Source organism: Gossypium arboreum, chromosome 5, assembly GCF_025698485.1.
Source record: "Gossypium arboreum isolate Shixiya-1 chromosome 5, ASM2569848v2, whole genome shotgun sequence".
In the NCBI taxonomy this organism is placed as follows: Eukaryota; Viridiplantae; Streptophyta; class Magnoliopsida; order Malvales; family Malvaceae; genus Gossypium; species Gossypium arboreum.
The window spans coordinates 8,781,199-8,799,319 of record NC_069074.1 but is presented as its reverse complement, the minus strand read 5'-3'; the positions used below and the strand labels follow the sequence as shown (position 1 = coordinate 8,799,319).

General features: G+C 35.4%; 3 protein-coding genes across 3 annotated transcripts; 2 read left to right on the top strand and 1 right to left on the bottom strand.

Moving 5' to 3' along the window:
* The first annotated feature begins 24 nt into the window (after positions 1 to 24).
* Positions 25 to 6,968, top strand: LOC108453014 (subtilisin-like protease SBT2.2). Its single transcript, XM_017750883.2, has 10 exons — positions 25 to 734; positions 1,347 to 1,500; positions 1,785 to 2,182; positions 3,086 to 3,181; positions 3,508 to 3,580; positions 4,020 to 4,302; positions 5,116 to 5,447; positions 5,641 to 5,911; positions 5,997 to 6,278; positions 6,377 to 6,968. Exons 1-10 carry the CDS (start codon positions 490 to 492, stop codon positions 6,784 to 6,786), a joined length of 2,544 nt encoding a protein of 847 aa, XP_017606372.1. The 5' UTR covers positions 25 to 489; the 3' UTR covers positions 6,787 to 6,968.
* A 193-nt stretch (positions 6,969 to 7,161) lies between these two features.
* On the bottom strand, positions 7,162 to 12,966 carry LOC108453015 (uncharacterized). The gene is made up of 7 exons (XM_017750884.2): positions 12,355 to 12,966; positions 12,050 to 12,267; positions 11,048 to 11,705; positions 10,198 to 10,540; positions 9,315 to 9,406; positions 8,846 to 9,040; positions 7,162 to 7,955 (listed from the first exon to the last, which is right to left on the bottom strand). The coding sequence occupies exons 1-7, from the start codon at positions 12,526 to 12,528 to the stop codon at positions 7,401 to 7,403; spliced, it is 2,235 nt and encodes a 744-aa protein (XP_017606373.1). The 5' UTR covers positions 12,529 to 12,966; the 3' UTR covers positions 7,162 to 7,400.
* Positions 12,967 to 13,762: 796 nt separating this feature from the next.
* LOC108452606 (gamma-soluble NSF attachment protein-like) lies at positions 13,763 to 16,908 on the top strand. The gene is made up of 7 exons (XM_017750405.2): positions 13,763 to 13,907; positions 14,098 to 14,165; positions 14,292 to 14,376; positions 14,573 to 14,731; positions 15,431 to 15,568; positions 16,087 to 16,165; positions 16,588 to 16,908. Exons 1-7 carry the CDS (start codon positions 13,861 to 13,863, stop codon positions 16,669 to 16,671), a joined length of 660 nt encoding a protein of 219 aa, XP_017605894.2. The 5' UTR covers positions 13,763 to 13,860; the 3' UTR covers positions 16,672 to 16,908.
* Positions 16,909 to 18,121: the final 1,213 nt, after the last annotated feature.

Genomic DNA, 18,121 nt, shown 5'->3' with positions numbered 1-18,121 from the left:
GTTTACATTAGTTGAAATAATAATACTAATAAAAAGAACGTTAAGAAAAACAAAGCACAGCATCCAAGAAAAGTTATAGATTCTCTCCAGTCTCCATCCATCCCCTCATAGTTATAATCCTATTTCCTAACCCTTCCCTTCTTTCATATAATTAAATTTATGAAAAACAAGTGGTGGTGTCAGAGCCCCCTCTCAACTCTTTCCATCGAACTACCAGTATTTCTTAATTAACGGCTCTTTTTTCCTTTTACTCTTTTTTGCACTTTCTTTCTTCAACTACAGCTGTTCTCACATTCCTCCCTCATAAAGGAAGGATAGGATTTCTTTCTTTATCCTCTTCACCGCTAGTTTTGCCTTCTTTAACACACAGCCCTAAACCCCATACATTACCAAGGTCCCTCTTTGCTTACTGATCTTTCTGCTTCTTGTTTCATCTTTCAGTGAGACGGTTTGCTTGGTTTAAAATCTGGGATTTTGTTTTCACTCAAAATGGGCAACTTTTATTGCCTGTATTTGGTGCTGTTGCTATTTTGTTTTGGGTTTTTTGCGAACACTCTGAGTCAGGCGGATTCGGGTTCAGATGCAATTACGGCTGTTTATATTGTGTCTCTCAAGCAAGCTCCTGCCGCTCATTACTTTGAGGAGCAGCTAAGAAGGCATAATCATCATGGTCATGGCTTCCACCATAATTCTTCTTCTTCTTCAGGGAGATTAAACAGGCTTCACAAACCAAGGCATAGAATTTGACTCTTCTTTTTTCTTTAACGGGGTTCCCCCCTGAAATTAACTGCTCTTTTTGTCCTTCTTGTTTTAACAATTTAAAATACTTGGTTGGTATTTTTGAAGTGTAAATCTGTGTTCTAATAGTGTTCTTTTTTTGGGGGGGGGTTTTGAGTGTTAATTATTCTTTAAACAAGAATGGGTCCTTCTGTTTCTTTCTGTGGGACTTGGGTAATTGTCAAAGCTAGCAAATGTTTTCCCTTTTCTGGTCAAATTATTTTCTAGTCAAATTATTAGTATTACTAATTACTACCCAAAAGAAAAAGTTCCATCCTTTTTGTTTAGACGGAAACTATTATTTGTACTTGCAAAATACTTTTTCAGATACACACTCTGTGAAAAAAAGGGGAAGTCCTCAGCTTCACCATGTTGACATTTGACATTCTTAAATACCCAATAATTTGTCTATAATTTGGTGAATGCTGATTATTGTTTTTGTTGTTCTCCTTTTTTTCACTTCTCTCAAGCTGCATATATCTCTGTGTTTTTCTTGAATTATTATAGGTTGTTTGGAGATGTAAACAATTGACTGACTCTTTGTTTTAATCGTATTCTTTTATATTTAGGAATAATTCAAGATATCATCCAAGTTCTGGTTCGTATATTTCTCGAGTTCATGATTCTTTATTAAGGAGAGCCTTGAGGGGGGAGAAATATCTGAAGTTGTATAGTTACCACTACTTGATTAATGGCTTTGCTGTGCTTGTCACCCCTGAACAGGTATAGTATCAATCAACATTCCTCATAATTAGCCATCATTTTGTCATATGCTATCATCACCATGCTTTTGAGTGTTTTTTTTTTAAATATTATTGTATTTCAGTATAATATTTATTTATACATTTTAAGTACATAAAAATATGTTTGACTTTTATTCTTGGTGTAGTTTTGCATATCAGTTAGACTCTTGGTGTCCCAGATGCATATAAGCTTTTAATTTAACTTTTGAAAAATTTCTTATAATTTAGGCAGAATGATCTTAGTTGTTTTCTTCTATTTCTAAGGCGAACAAGCTTTCAAAGAGAAGAGAAGTTGCAAATGTTGTGTTGGATTTCTCTGTTAGAACTGCAACCACTCATACTCCACAGTTCTTAGGTCTGCCAAAGGGGGCATGGTCCCAGCAAGGGGGATATGAAACTGCTGGAGAGGGAATTGTAATTGGGTTCATTGATACTGGTATTGATCCAACTCATCCCAGCTTTGCTGATGACATATCTGAGCATTCATACCCAGTTCCAGCCCATTTTTCTGGTGTTTGTGAGGTGACCCGGGAATTTCCTTCTGGATCATGCAATAGGAAGCTTGTTGGAGCACGCCATTTTGCAGCATCTGCTATAACAAGAGGAATATTCAATTCTTCTCAGGACTATGCATCACCATTTGACGGTGATGGTCATGGCACGTGAGTGAATCTTTTTTCATTTTTGTGGATCATTGTTGAGTTAGTAATATTTTTTTTGTTCTTTTGTGAGTTTGATTATCAAATTGCTAAGTTGCATGGGAGAGAAGGAACAACTTCAACTACTGGATCTTAGACAGAAACTTAACATTAAAAAATTTATATCATAACTGTAGATCTGACTAAATTTAATTATTCTGCTTTCAGCTAGACAAAACATGCTATTATGAGAATTTACTAGAAAAATAATAGAAACTTTGTGAGCTCCTTATGCTACAAAAAACTTGCAAGTTCTCTATATTGCCAGACCAAAGATGCTATTATGAGAATTTATATGATTCTGCTTATCATGGTTGTAAATCTTGTGGTCATGATTCCCATGCATTTCTCAAATTCCTCGAGAACCTTGTAAACTCTATATGCCACGAATAAACTTGTTTGATCATCCTTCTCTTTTCTGGTGGAAGAACTGTCATTGAATATATTGTGTTATTCTTCCCTCCTTACTCGCTTATGGATAATTACATGAGAGTGACATACTTTTCTCTAGAATTTTAATTGTAGTACTTTGCACACCTTTTGTCCACTTTAGTGCCATTTGTTTTAACAAATATCATATTGTCTTTCTATGCAATAATGTCTGTGTTGTTTACACAATATGATAACGTGAATCAAATTGCTTGATGTTGAAATCTGAAAGATGGTTGTTTTTCTTGAATAATTGTTAAATACTATAGACAACCTTCTTGTCACTTAATGTATGAACAACAGGCTTATGTAGTTGGAAAACACCACAATATTGTCAATGCTGAATGATATGCAATAAATTCTGATTACCTGCTTATGGGTGATTATTTGCTTTGACTCAATATTCTAATGCTGGCAATGAATATAATATTAACGCAGGCACACAGCTTCTGTTGCTGCAGGAAACCATGGGATTCCTGTGGTGGTAGCTGGGCACCACTTTGGAAATGCTAGTGGGATGGCTCCTCGTTCACAGTAAGTTTATAAACTGAATCTCAGTTTTCAATTATTTACCAAAACTACCTCACTACATACCCAACCCCACTTTTTAGAAAAAGACCTCCCATTCGGAGCAAATTAATGCTTCACACTTTGAGCATGAGTCATTTGCAATTGTCATAGAACTATTATTTAACAAATTGAACAAATTCCTGAGTCATTTCATTCTGATGAAGTTTGGCTGCTGAGTCTTGGACATGATTCCAGCAGAATTTTCTGAGCAAGGTTTACTATAAAGATGCATTGGACCCTTTTCTGTTATTTCTATTTAAATATACTAATTATATGGTCATATTTTCCAGTATTGCTGTTTACAAGGCTTTGTATAAGAGCTTTGGAGGATTTGCTGCAGATGTAGTTGCTGGCATAGACCAGGTGCGTCATAGTTTGAAAATGGAAGTGCCGAGTAGTATTTGGGTTATGAAAATTTAGAGGGACTTGATTCGCTAAAACCCTTGAACCACATTATCTGATTTTTTTCCCCTAAAATATTGCAAAAATTTCTTTCTATACACATAGTATATCCTTTGTTACAAGAAGCCTCATTTTTTACATTTGCACCAAATTGACATGGCTTCTTTGTTTTGGAAGAAGCCCTTTTGTTAAATCTGTTTGAATAAAGGAAATGAAAGGCATAGTGCAGCATCCTAAGGCAACTAGGAATATTTTCTTAGGTCCTTTGGCAAGATTTCAATTGGAAATAAGGGGTCTTCTTGGGCAAGATTTTCTTTTAGCTAAAGAGAAAATAAGGAATCCTTTCTTCCTTTGCAACCATTTTGATGTCCATAATCGCATTATCATGATACAAATGCAGGCAGCTCAAGATGGCGTTGACATAATAAGCTTATCCATAACTCCCAACAGGCGTCCACCTGGTATTGCAACATTTTTCAATCCCATTGATATGGCATTGCTATCAGCTGTGAAGGCTGGCATGTTTGTTGTGCAAGCTGCTGGCAATACTGGACCATCACCTAAGAGCATGTCTTCTTTCAGTCCATGGATCTTCACTGTTGGTGCTGCCTCTCATGACAGAGCATATGCTAACTCCATCATCCTTGGAAACAATGTAACTATTCCTGGAGTTGGACTTGCACGTAAGTTTACCTTTAAATCTGTTAGCTCCTTTACTTATCTGATGGATTATATGCTCTTTATTTGTCATGCATGCTTTAACAAATTAGCAAAGAAAGAAAAAAGAAGCATTGGATTTTCAGACAAATTTTAGTTTGAATGAGCTTGGTCTGCTATTTGAGAGTAGGAAATTTGAGGTCCATGTTGAAATATTATGAAGTTAAGCATTTTTGAAGTGTTTGCTACAAAATTGAAACAGAGGAGGCAAAAGTAGGGCCATGTTTTAGAGATGTTGAAATCGACTGTTCATCTATACCTTTTCTACAAATTGTATTTGTTGATACAAGTAAAATATTTTGTACTCTCTTCATTTGAATGGTCTTCATTTGAATGGTGCATTGTAGTGTTGATCCTATACATGCTGGTGTGATATAGACGTCAGATCAGCTTAAATGAACATGTGCAATCGGTAGAATAAATTGTTGAATTCTGGAGTTGGTTCAATTATGCAAATAGTTATGGGACAGTTAATACTAATACTTGTACGAGCACCCCATCACAAGGGTATTGCCTAGTTATGGCTATACCAAACTCAGTATTTTTTCTTATACTGTTTTATTATTTTAGCTTTTTTTTCATGCATATTCTTTTTCTGTGCAGGACTTTTGTTGTAAATTTCTCTCTTCCCCTTCATTGAATGATTGTTTCATTCCTGAAATTTATGATTGATTGACGCATTGATTGACACATGCAATTGCTGTTAATATAAATTCCATTCAGAGTCCCATTATTAGTAGCTTACATAATGCTTACATTCTTCCTCTTCTTTTTGGCAGCGGGGACAGATACAGATCAAATGTATACACTGATTTCTGCAGTTCATGCTCTATGCAATGAAACAATACTTGCCAATGATATGTATGTTGGCGAATGCCAAGACTCGAGTAACTTCAATGAGGAACTTATCCAAGGAAACCTGTTAATCTGTAGCTATTCAATCCGATTTGTGCTTGGACTTTCTACAATCAAGCAGGCCTTAGAAACTGCAAAAAACCTCAGTGCAGCTGGAGTTGTGTTCTACATGGATCCTTACGTAATTGGTTTTCAGCTTAATCCCACACCATTGGAAATACCTGGCATCATAATTCCATCCCCAGATGATTCAAAGGTGCATGTTCTACATATGTTTCAATGTCTTGATTCTTTGTTTTTAATTGAATATTGGGGGGGGGGGGAGATATTTGAAATTCTTTCTAAAATATCTGATAAATTGTTACCAGTGTTAGAATTTGGTCTACTCTCTCTTCCTCTCTCAAATGCAACCAGAGAATTTACTAATATATTATGATCGTGGTGACCAGATTTTACTCCAATATTACAATTCATCTTTGGAAAGAGATGGGCTTTCAAGGAAAATTGTTAGATTTGGGGCAGTTGCAAGCATTTCAGGTGGACTGAAGGCAAACTACAGCATTACTGCTCCAAAGGTTATGTATTATTCGGCCAGAGGACCAGATCCAGAAGACAGTTCTCTAGATGATGCAGACGTAATGAAACCGAACTTGGTTGCCCCTGGAAATTTGATATGGGCTGCCTGGAGTTCTCTTGGGACAGATTCAGTTGAATTCCAAGGTATTAAAATAGACAAGTAATGGATACTTCAGTTAAAATTCTATATAAGCTGCATTATTCTTAAACAATTAACTTGACTTTTTAGGTGAAAGCTTTGCAATGATGTCTGGAACAAGCATGGCAGCTCCTCATATTGCTGGGCTTGCTGCACTGATAAAGCAAAAGTTTCCTCATTTCAGTCCTGCAGCCATCGCCTCTGCACTTTCGACAACAGCTTCTCTTTATGACAAGAGTGGCGGCCCCATAATGGCCCAGCGTGCTTATGCTAATCCTGATGTAAACCAGTCTCCAGCAACACCATTTGACATGGGCAGTGGTTTTGTGAATGCTACGGCAGCTCTCGATCCGGGTCTGATCTTGGATTCAAGTAAGCCATTCTGCTTTTCTAAAATAACTTTTCTGTGAGACATTCTGCACTAGCTGTATGTGCACCTCAATCTTATCTTCTATACTTGCTTGTTGCAGCTTATGAAGATTATATGTCTTTTCTTTGTGGCATCAATGGTTCTGGTCCAGTGGTCTTGAATTACACTGGTCAAAACTGTTGGGTCTATAATTCGACGATTGGTAGTGCTGACCTCAACCTGCCATCAATCACCATTTCTAGACTGCAGCAATCGAAAACGGTTGAAAGAACAGTGACCAACATTGCTGGCAATGAAACGTACAAAGTGGGCTGGAGTGCTCCGTATGGGGTGTCGGTGAAGGTCACTCCAACTCGATTCTTTATTGGCACGGGAGAGAAGCAGATCTTGACCATAATGTTTAATGCAACAATGAACAACTCTGTCGCCAGCTTTGGGAGGATTGGACTTTTTGGAGACCAAGGCCATAAACTCAACATTCCGTTATCGGTGATTTTAAAATTTTCTTAATGGCTGACGAATAAGAAAATTGTGATTTTGGTGTGGGATAGGGTGTTCTTTTGTGTTGGTTTTTCTTCGCCTCCTTCAGCTTCTATGGATTTAACCAATTTTTTCATTCAATTTATCCTGTAAATGCATAAAATTACTTTGTAATCTATAAATATAAAGATCAAATAATTTGTAACGGTTCATTTAGCCCACTTTATCCATCCTTTTGCGTCTGGCACATGTTCCACGTAAGGCATGCATGAGAATCACGAACAGAAGTTTTTCAAGGCAGGGGAATAAAATCAGTGATAATTCTCAAGTGAGTAATTACTACTAAAGTTATTTATGTTTGAAAAAAGTTGGTGGGAAGGTACTGGTATTATGGAACTAAAAATGTAAGAAAATGAAGCACATTTAATAAACAATGTATAACAAGTCCCAACATATATATTTGTATTTGATGAACAAAAGTAATTGAATTAGCTAAGGAATAACCCGCATAAAGCTCATCCCTCCTATAATAACAATAAAACTATTCCATTGATATGGTTCTTCCCTGACTTCCTCCTGTTCACATTTACAGTCATTTTGAGCTTCAAAGAATGAATGCCATCAGTTATTTGTTTCAGTTGGTCTCAAGGTCCTCTCATTTTCTCAACAATGTGCCTACCCCTTTCTTCAATGTGACGCTTCTTCTCTTCAAATTTCTCTCCCATTTTCTTGGTCAAATCGATCATTCTTGCCTTCCTCCCCATCTTCTTTGGCCTTGAATCATTCTCATCACCCACATCACTCTGCCTTTCAAACTCACTCAAAAACCTAGATGATGACTGAGTATCAGGAGTTGGTCTATTCTGCTGGTATGTTTCATGTGGTTCATCGGTTGCAAGTAGGGGAGTTCTTAGATCTTGTGAGGACCTAATCTTTGCAGAAGAAGAAGCTGCAGAGCTCGACGAGGCTTCAGACTCAATGACCGCAGGAGAACTCGAGGTTTTCCTACTATTTTCCTTTGCTTCAGTAGGTTGAGGACATTGAGCTGCACGCGCAATGTTATTATCCATAACTGCGTCTTGATTAAGCCATATAAATGGGGCAACTTTCCTTGGGACCCAATCATCTTTTTCTGCTAACATCCAAGGAATGTATGCACTTTCACAGTTGGGGAGCACCATTGTTTCCCGTATAGCTGCCTGCACAAATGAAGGAAGCATCAGCTGAAGTTCACTTGGCAGTTTTCTTTCATTGTATTAATGCCAAAGTTCAGCAAGAATATTGTGGCAAATAGCTCATTCTATGTTTTTGATGGCTGAAGCAATGCCCAGAGATTGAAAGGTAGGTCTAGTTAAGGATCAGATCATATCTCAAGGGAACATATTTGAGATAGGCATGATTGGACTTGTAAGAAGATGCAGGTAATTAGATGAAATAATATTATTCAAATAATTGAAGAGGCAATTTTAGCCAACACAATTAATAATATGCAGAATCAAGAATCATATCATCTTCAATCTTAAGATTCCAAAAAGTCTAATAACATAGTAGAAAGAGACTGATGGTTCCAAGGGATTATAAATGTGGAGAAAACACCCTGACAAATTAAAAGGAGGTAAAGCAAAACTCACCGTGAAATTTTCTATTTGTCAAAAAAGTGTATATCAGGGAAAAAAGAGCTCATAAAATTCAGTGAAAAGTTAAACACCTCTCCTTAATTGGGAACATAAGGTGTGTTAGTCAAGGCTGTTGGTGTAAGGAATTTTATTTATATGGATGTCACTGTCAACTGCTTAGCTCCTCATTACAAGTTAAATAATGTCAACTCAGTAGATAAATTTACTTTAAAACCAAATAAAATTGAGAAAATAATCCACTTTGTTTTATCACATAACTCCTCTTCTCTTTCAAAACATGATTTTTTCTCCTTTTCAAAAATACCCATTTTTACTATTCCATGTAGGTGGTGTGCCAAATTCTAGCGAACATGCAGAAATTTCAAATAAGTTGTCCAATGAATAACATGAAATAGTAAGAAAAATGTTTTTCACCAAGTAATATGTCTCTATCCAACAAATGATATTCATACCTTAAACCGACCGATCAAGAATAAAGCAATATGTCCACTAGTTATCTTGTGTTCCCCAACAGAAGACTCAAGGTCAAACTCTATATCAGGCATGGACGTGAAGCCAAACCATAACTGATCAGAAGGGGGTGGCTTTATATACAACCGTAGTGTTCCTCTAAGGGATGAAATCCTTATCGACAAAGACAAAGGCACCTGCAATTTCAAATACAGGTTATGTTTGATCCTAAAATACCAAGTTGACAGTATTTCAATGGCAGCTTTAATAATATTCCATTTTTTTCAGTTTGCAGGATCTTAAACTATCTATTTTTAGAGAAATTATAAATGGGGACGACGGAACTAAGATTGCATTAACATTCAGAATTTGTTCCTTGATTACATATATACCTTCATAACCCTTGAAAGCCATTTTTATGAGATTTTCTAAGCAAAAACACCTATCTGTATGAAGAGATTATACACAAACCTGTGAAACCTGTTTGGCTACGGAATTTACAACAGCTTTCCATCGAGAAACACAACTTGTTGTTGGTGTAGCTTTAGAGCCTTTTACACCATCTGAAATCCGAAGAGTGAAATCAAATGATAAAAATAGCAAGAATTTACCCTGGCCAGATTAATAAAAAGAAGAAACAGACAAGCAGAGGATCAAATCAGAATTATACTTAGATGAATCAGGTGAACCTATAGAAGAGGCGCATTTGAAAGAGAATATTTTCTTTAAAGCCACACTACGAATGCCAGTTCTAGTTCTTTTAGCATCAGGATGGACAGGAGCCTATGTTTGTATTACTCTCTTTGTTATACAATCAACCTTAGGTGACTCCCAACAAACCCTACATGTAATGCTTAGGTTTTCTTTGATATTGTTCAAATGATGCAACCAAAGAGCACTAGTGTGAAGCATAGGGTATTTTATTTCTGTTATTTTACCCCTTCATATTCTATTTCTCCTGTTTTTTGCAATAATTTGAGAGTATAGTTCAGCTATAAACGCTAACTACATACTCTCAAACCCTTCCCTCAAAGCTGCCCTACAATAGTCTCACCTTAGCTTTGACTTGAAAGGTATAAATCCTTTTAAGGGAAAACCTCTCATATCAATTAACTATGGCCAATTCTCCTTTGCATAACTATTCCATGGTTTACTGGATCTCAAACAACAAAGCTGACCACTAGGCTTATGTTGGTGACCTTTGACTAGGAAAATTTTCAAGTTGTGATTTACAGTTCCTACAGAAGGTGCTAACTTTGATCTTCACCACTGTGTGTCCAAGTGCTTTTAACATAAATGGAAATCCACATTTCTCATAATCACGTCATAAATTAGCAATCATTGTTATACTAACCAACTTTAGGGTCGACCTCATCCTCTTCAGGAAGATTCAAATGCTTTCCAAAACGTTCAAAGCCTTCAAGAAGGTCTGAAGAGACATTCTCAACAGAATTTGGTTCTGAATTTGAGTCCACTAAGCCTTTTTGAAAATCTTGGTCACTAACTTCAAGTCTTGTCTCAACGTCTAACAGGATTCCACCAGAATATTCAGCATCAACTTCGAATGCCCATACCTCATTCATGTCTGTAGCAAGAAGCCTCATTGCATGGATATAAGGTGGGAGACTTCCAATGTCTAAATCAGTACAAATGACTTCACCTATGTAACTGGGGGTCCTCATATTGGACAATGTTCTCTATTATATCAAACCATAAAAATAATCAGAACCATTTTCGATGTGCATTCAACTAATTAGATGAATACCTAGAGGGCAAAACAGTCATTGAACATATAAATAAACACAGTGATGCATAACAGTACACTCAAGAAAAATGTAGCCTACATTGACACCAAAATATTGGGAAAAAACCAAATTTCGCAGGTAATTGTACTAATAAAGGAGAGGTCGAATCAAGAAACTCAAAACAAATCCCTTGAAGCAAACAAAATAGGTTTCCTTTTTCCCCTGTTATGGCTGGAAAACATATCGAGCAGTCAAGAAACATTTTTTTTAAATCATAAAAGATGTAAACAGAGCTATACCTAGTAGCAGAAAATATGTTTATTTTATCCTTCAGGGAGTCAAAAGAATAGATTGGACTGAATCCCAGAATGCAATACATGAACCACCAAGCAACATGAAGAGGCAATACCGAGCACAAATTTAAAAAAAAAAAAAGATTAATTTTGGTGACCATCCAACCTGAATCCGTGCTTGAATAGAACTTTTCAATCCTGCGTTTCCTTTGATATCAAAAAAGATTCGAGAAATTAACAAGTTCCAGCAGAGTGTCCCTTCATCGACACTAAACTTGTCTTGTTCCAGATCAGCATCAGAAGCAACAGAAGTACTTTGACTTACTGAACGAGAAAAACCTTGTGGAAATGGACATGACATATTTTCTTCAGTCAAACTGTTTGGTACCTTGTTTGTGATTGAATCTTGGAATGGCTGCTGTTTCTCATAAGTCTTTCTATCTTCACGGGCAGTTTGAGATGTCCAAGTTCCTTTATTTTCCATTCCAGGCTTAGCCTTCTTGGAAAGCTTTCTCCAAAATAACCTAACTTTTGATGAAGATCCATCACTTCTATTTCCCTTATCCATTGGCTCAGCAATGAAACCTGAAGAGGGTTTCATAAATGATGGATATCCAACATTTAAAGATAACAAGTAAGCATGGAAGTCTTCATTCAACTTAGCGAACCAGCTCAGCTTTTCTTTATCCTCGCATGAAGCAAGACGAAGAGCTTTGCACCATGACTCCTTCTCCCAAGAAGTCTCCAGATAAAGGTAAATGATTTTACTTCCATTGTAGATGGCCGAAGTTTTGCTTTCCACCTTTATTGGAAATCTCTTGGCCCTGTCAAACCATTCATACAAGGGCAAACGAATGAAGCAAAGGAAAATATATTGAAAGCATATAACTTAGAACAACTGATTAAGCTATATGATATCAGAATGATAGTGTACGAATGTGAAAGGAGAGAAACCAAGTCTGGCATCTATATTCTTAACTCTTAAGAATGAGAACACTGTTATGCTGGCAAAAGCTTGATTGAAAACCCAAAACTTGAACTTACAATCTAAAACAAAAGGATGGGACGGATAGGCTTGAGAGTTGAGACTGAAGTAAAAAAAATCATTGTAGTAAATACATGGACATTGAAGATTTAAGTAAGACAGTGAAAGAAAGGGGCAGAATACCATTTTCTTGAGGGTAAATTGGTAGCGGAAACAGCCTCAATGACGCAGCCCTTAAGGGGAACAGAAGTGCGGGAAGCATCAGAATGTGTGAAAACTAAGCACTTTTCCTGGATTTTGGCATGTTTTCGAGCAGGGGAAACCTCCAAAGGCACGTCCTTTTTCCGCTTCTGCTCTCTGGGTACTGGAATTTTTTCTGATTCAAGAACCCAAACAGTCCCCTAACACAAACACAAGATGGAAGCAAGTTCAAAATCTTAGCAAAAAGAAAAAGACAAAGGACGCCATGGATGTGGAGGGGGAGATACCTGCTTGTTGTAAGCGAAATCGAGAGAAGGTTGGGAAGGAGGATTCAGGGCAGCAAGAGATTCTTGTTTGATCCTTCGATTCAATCGATTTAATACGAAAAAGAATACCACCACTTCCAAGCTCACAATTGCTAACACCCCAACAACCAACCCAACCAAGAACACGCTCACCATCTTTTGATTCGATTCGATTCGATTCTTGCAAAAAACCGAACGAACAAACAAACGGACTCACAGAGGGTCTTGTGTGGTGTATCCTGTTTTCTTTTCTTTTTCTTTTCTTTTCCTTCCCTTTCTTTCTTACGCGGTAACTTATTTATTTGATTAATAACTTTTTTCATATTCCCTGCTCCATGGATCCAACATTTTAATAAGTTTCTTATCCAATTCTATATTATTTCCAAAATTTTACAATATTAAATTAATTTTATTCTATTATCAAAACAATAATTTGACCAATCATTTTTTTGTCCAAGGTTAGGATTCCAACCGTTCAATGCTTCTCGATGATGGTATTAAAGCTTTCAAATTATTCTTTCCAAAGAAAAATAGATACTTGACTCTCATTAACGGATATAAACTCAAATACTTTGCGTTGAACATTTAAATGCCTTTCTTATTTTATTCTCAAAAAAATGTCTTTCTTATTTTAAATGTCTCTCTTATTTTTAGTGAAGAGTATCTGCATTCAGGTGTCTCACTTCATTTGCATTTTTTTTATTAAAATTTCCTTTTCAGCATTTGATATCGTATTAAATTTTGCCTTTTCTTCATTCCATCATTTGTCTCTGAAAAAAAGAACCCTTAATTTTATTATAATTTATAGCTTGAAATAACAAATATAAATGAAAATGTAGATAGGGCCTGAGTTTATCTGGATTTATTTTGATTTGATATTTTTAAATTTATTTTAATTTAAAGACATAATCATTTATTTGGCCCTCAAATTTTATAAAAATTATATAATATTTTATTTAATTTTTCATTTTTTAACTCTTAAATTTATATTTTTCATCAAATTACCTTAAAATGAAAGAAAAATTAACTATTTTTAACTTTGTTTCTTGATAAACACATAACTGTCATGTGGATAACACATCAATATTTTTTGAAAGTATTAAAAAATATAAAAAATATTTTTAAAATTTTAAAAACTTAAGTAAATGCTAACATATCATCTACGTGGCAATCCACATGCATATTAGGTTAATTTTTCGATTTATTTTAGTGTAATTGAAAAAAATGTAAGTTCAATGACTAAAAAGAAAAAACTAAATAGAAGGTTAAAATTGGAGCGCTAAATAAATTATTATGTTAAATTTATGATTTAAATTGGAACATAATTAGAAATATATGATTAAGTCCTCCACTAAAAAAAAAATAATTAATTACACATGTTTTTAACTACCTATTGATTTTTGTTATGAACTTCTAATGCTTAAATGTGTAGGTGTAATTTCATAAAAGGAAATCCAATCAAATTCCATTTAGAGAAACTCCGACGCAATGTCCGGTTCCGATCCCGGCAAGCTCATCTACAAAGCCGACAATTTGTAAGCCTCCTTTCCTCATAATTCTTACATTTTAATCCAATCGTATCCTTTGTAGTGTTAATTTTATCAAATCAATTGGAGGGGAAAAGCAAAAAAAATGGAAAAATCAATTAATCACTATCCTCCAACTTGAATTCAAAAAAACGTAATTAACGTATTACTCTTATATATGCGTGAGTGTGTGTTGTAGAACAACGCTAAGCCTTACAAGGTGGAGTGCTGATTGGGAAAGTGCTACCCGTTTGTATGAACAAGCTGGTAATGCTATCTTTTTACTATTATTCAACATCTAAGATTTTTGTCATTAAAAATAGCATTAGTTGTTTTTATATCAAAATCCAATCTGCAAATGTCATTGTTCATTGATGTTCATGTTCCTTGTAGCCAATGGATTTCGAGTTTCGAAAGATTATGAGAATGCTAAATCGGCATTCGAGAAAGCTTCCAAAGGACGAGAGATGCTATCCTCGTATCCTTTATTACTATAATCCATGTTTTGCAATTCACCATATATGTACTTCGCCCAGCTCAAACGATTATAACTTGAAAGACTTCGATAGGTCTTTAAGTCCGAATCCAGATAAAAGAGGGTTTGTTAATGGATCTGCAAATGTACTAAAGGAGTAAATATTTATCACTTTTGACATCCTTTATAAGAAAATCAGTCCCTGGGATGCAGCTAAAAGCATGGAGTCTGCTGCTGCAATAGCAAAGGAACTACGCAACTGGACTGAAGTTATTGACTTTTATAGAAAGGCATCCGAGTTATACATGCAGTGTGACAGACCACAATATGCATCGGATTCACTCGCCAAGGCTGCCCGGTATGGACATTGCTTTTACACTATTTTTTCCGGATTATTTCATGATATTTTCTTGGTTATTTTAAATAACATAACTCAACCTTCCCCTTTACCGCTTTATAGGACAGGCACTAGGGTACATACCATGAAAATTACAAGCTAAGCTAGAACAATGTTCCTTGAAGGCTACAAATTACAAAATTAAAAGCCTGACTAGCCATGAAAATGGAAATAAACAGAAACAGTAGCATTCATTTTTAGTCTCACCATTGAAAAACATGAAATCCAATAATTGGATGGTAAAGAGTCGAGGAAGAGAAAACAAAGAGGAAATATTAGAATCTCAGTGTGGGTCTCAATTAAATATTAATGAATTTTAAAAAAGTTGCCGCATTCAATCATTTAATTGCCCCTTCAAAGTGCTTGGTTTTGAAGATGTGAAGCATTTTTTGAAATTTCAAATTCAAAGATTCCAGCAAAGGGTTGAGCTTCACTTGAAAATTTTTCTCTTCTTTGAAGTATGTAAAACCTGGTCTTTATTGTTAAGATGCGAAGAGGGAATGAAGATGCCAATATGCATTCAAATGAATATTCGAGGAGGGTTGTCAATATTTTTTTGTCTTCGTTATGTGTGTATTTGTTACTTTGAATTATTTTCAAATGAATCGAAATGAACATTACTTATGTGGTTTTCTTTCTTAATTATTTGGTCTTACGTAGTGCTGTGGAAGATGCTTTGCCTAATGGTGCCATTAAACTGTATGGTGATGCCTGTGTTCTTCTTGAAGATGATCGAAAGGAACAGATGGCCCTTGATCTATATCATGCTGTCACTAATATTTATGTAAAACTTGAGAAGTAAGCTTTTGCATCTTCTTAATATATTGAGATACTGATATTTGTGATTGAGAAAATGAAAGTAACACCATTTTACATCTTATGGTCCAATTTATTCGTAACATTAATACTGCTATTTCTTAAAATGAAAGAGCAGCAGGAACAAAAACTGGACCATGAATTTTATTTTTGCAAGCATATGAACATTAAGTCATAGTTAAAATAGGGAACTAGAAACTCTTTTTGTTTTCGTATTTCGCTAGAGGATTTTTAAATGCATTTATGTTGCATTGACCCCACTCTAGAACTAGGGAGTTCAAGTTGAGTAGACTGAAGCTAGGGCATTTTGTTGCTACTATTTTTCAAGCAATTGTTGGCCTTTAATTGTAGAGTTTAGTTATGCTACTAGTCCATGTTTACCACTGGCAGCTTGCGCTGGATTCATGTGTTGGAATGCCTGTAAATTTGGGAAATCTTTTCATAGGCATATAAGCAAACCTTGTAGGGATAGGAGTCACTTATGGTTTTGATATCCTCAGGTACACAGATGCTGTAGCTTTCCTTTTGAAATTGGGCTTAGCAGCTGATAAGTGCAATGCTACAAATAGTCAATGCAAGGTGTGACATCATATTTCGCATCCAAATAATTTCGCATTAAATGTCCAATTTGTATATTATATGTCAGATACTTGTTTCACCAACAAACTGACTTGTTAATCAGATTTTTTAAGTACTGTGAAGCTTCCACGCCGGAGAACAATCATAACCTAATAGAATGCTTCGTACTTAAATTATGCGGAATGCAACACAGTTCTACTTAAGTTTATTTTATATTTTATTTTTCTTTTGGATCGAGAAAAGCATATCCTTATACAGGTGTGATACTAAGTTAATCCGATGAAGCATTATAGGTGTAAATCTCATTTGCTATTGTCTGCTGCACAAGTGACTACTTTTCCATTTACATGTTTTGCACTGGCTTTCTTATTAGTATTGAAGGGCTGCTTTATCAATAACATTACTGGCTTCTTTAATTTCAGGCGTATCTTAGTGCAGTGATCGTGTATCTTTATGCTCATGACTTAAAGCAAGCAGAGAAGTGCTACAATGACTGTTCTCAGTAAGCACAGTTCTTTCTCAACTTCTTTTGAACCGCTAAGCATTGGTGTGTAACGCCCCTTACCCGAGACCGTTGCCGGAGTCGAGCACAAGGCACTACTAAACTTATTTGAGCACTTAACCAAATTTAGATAATTTATATAATACTTTTCAGACAAGCTGTCCAACTGTGTCATAGTTTCTAAATAATTCATATCTCGAGTTATAAAACTCGAAATCCAAATCCGTAAATTTTCTCTGAATTTATACTCATATATCTACTTACCAATTTTTTCTAGAATTTTGGTCAAGCCAATTAGTACAGTTTATTATTTAAAATCTCCCTGTTTCAGGGTTTGACTACTCTGACCTTTGTGTATTACGAATCAGATATTTCTCTGTACAGAGCTTCAATGACTATGCCGTTTGTCTCTAATAAAACTAGACTCAATAAGGAATCTGTACATATAAAGTATGACTTCTAATTATCTTTGTAAAATTTATGGTGAATTTCAAAGTCAGAACAGGGGATCCAAAATCGCTCTGGCCCTGTTTCACAAAAATTTAAACATCTCATAAAATATAGCTCATATACCTGTTTTGCTTCTTCCATATGAAAATAGACTCATCAAGATTCGATTCCATAATTTATTCATTATTTAATTCCATTTCTACTATTTTTAGTGATTTTCAAAGTCAAACTATTGCTACTTACGAAAACTGTTTTAGTACAAATATTGTTAACTAGTTTATAACATCTTTACTTCAATTCATTCAAACTCTATACATGCCATATAAATCTTTAAACATAAAACAAAAACTACCGGAATTGATCTGAATAGTGTGCCCTATTGTGTTGATCCGATCTACCCACTTCACTTCAAGTCAATCTACATAAAAATATTAAACACACACAAGTAAGCTTATTGAAGCTTAGTAAGCTCATAGGCATATAAACACAAATCATATCAAATATCGTACACAATCATATATCTATTAGTTTAACTATTTCATCCTCCAAATCACAATTTCATTAATAACTCATTGGAATAATTTCCATGTGGCAACTCACAATTTAACTCCCTTAGGCCCATTTCTCATTTACTTCATTGTCAAATTAGGGAACAATAAGGGAATTGAGTGCTTCATTTTCACATTGCCATAGTAAACTATGGACTTTCACATTGATACGCATCACACACCGAAGCCATAGCCTTTCCATGGTCTTACACGGTTCACATATCATACCGAAGTCATATCCCGGACATGGTCTTATACGGAATCACATTATCACATTATACCGATGCCATAACCTTGACTATGGTCTTATACTGAGTCACATTATCACATTGCACCGATGCCATAGCCCAGCTATGGTCTTAAACGGGCACACTTGTCACATATGTTTCAATCAACTCATCGAGGTCACGAGAATAGAAGCACTCAAATCCATTGTTCCTACTAATTTGTACTTTT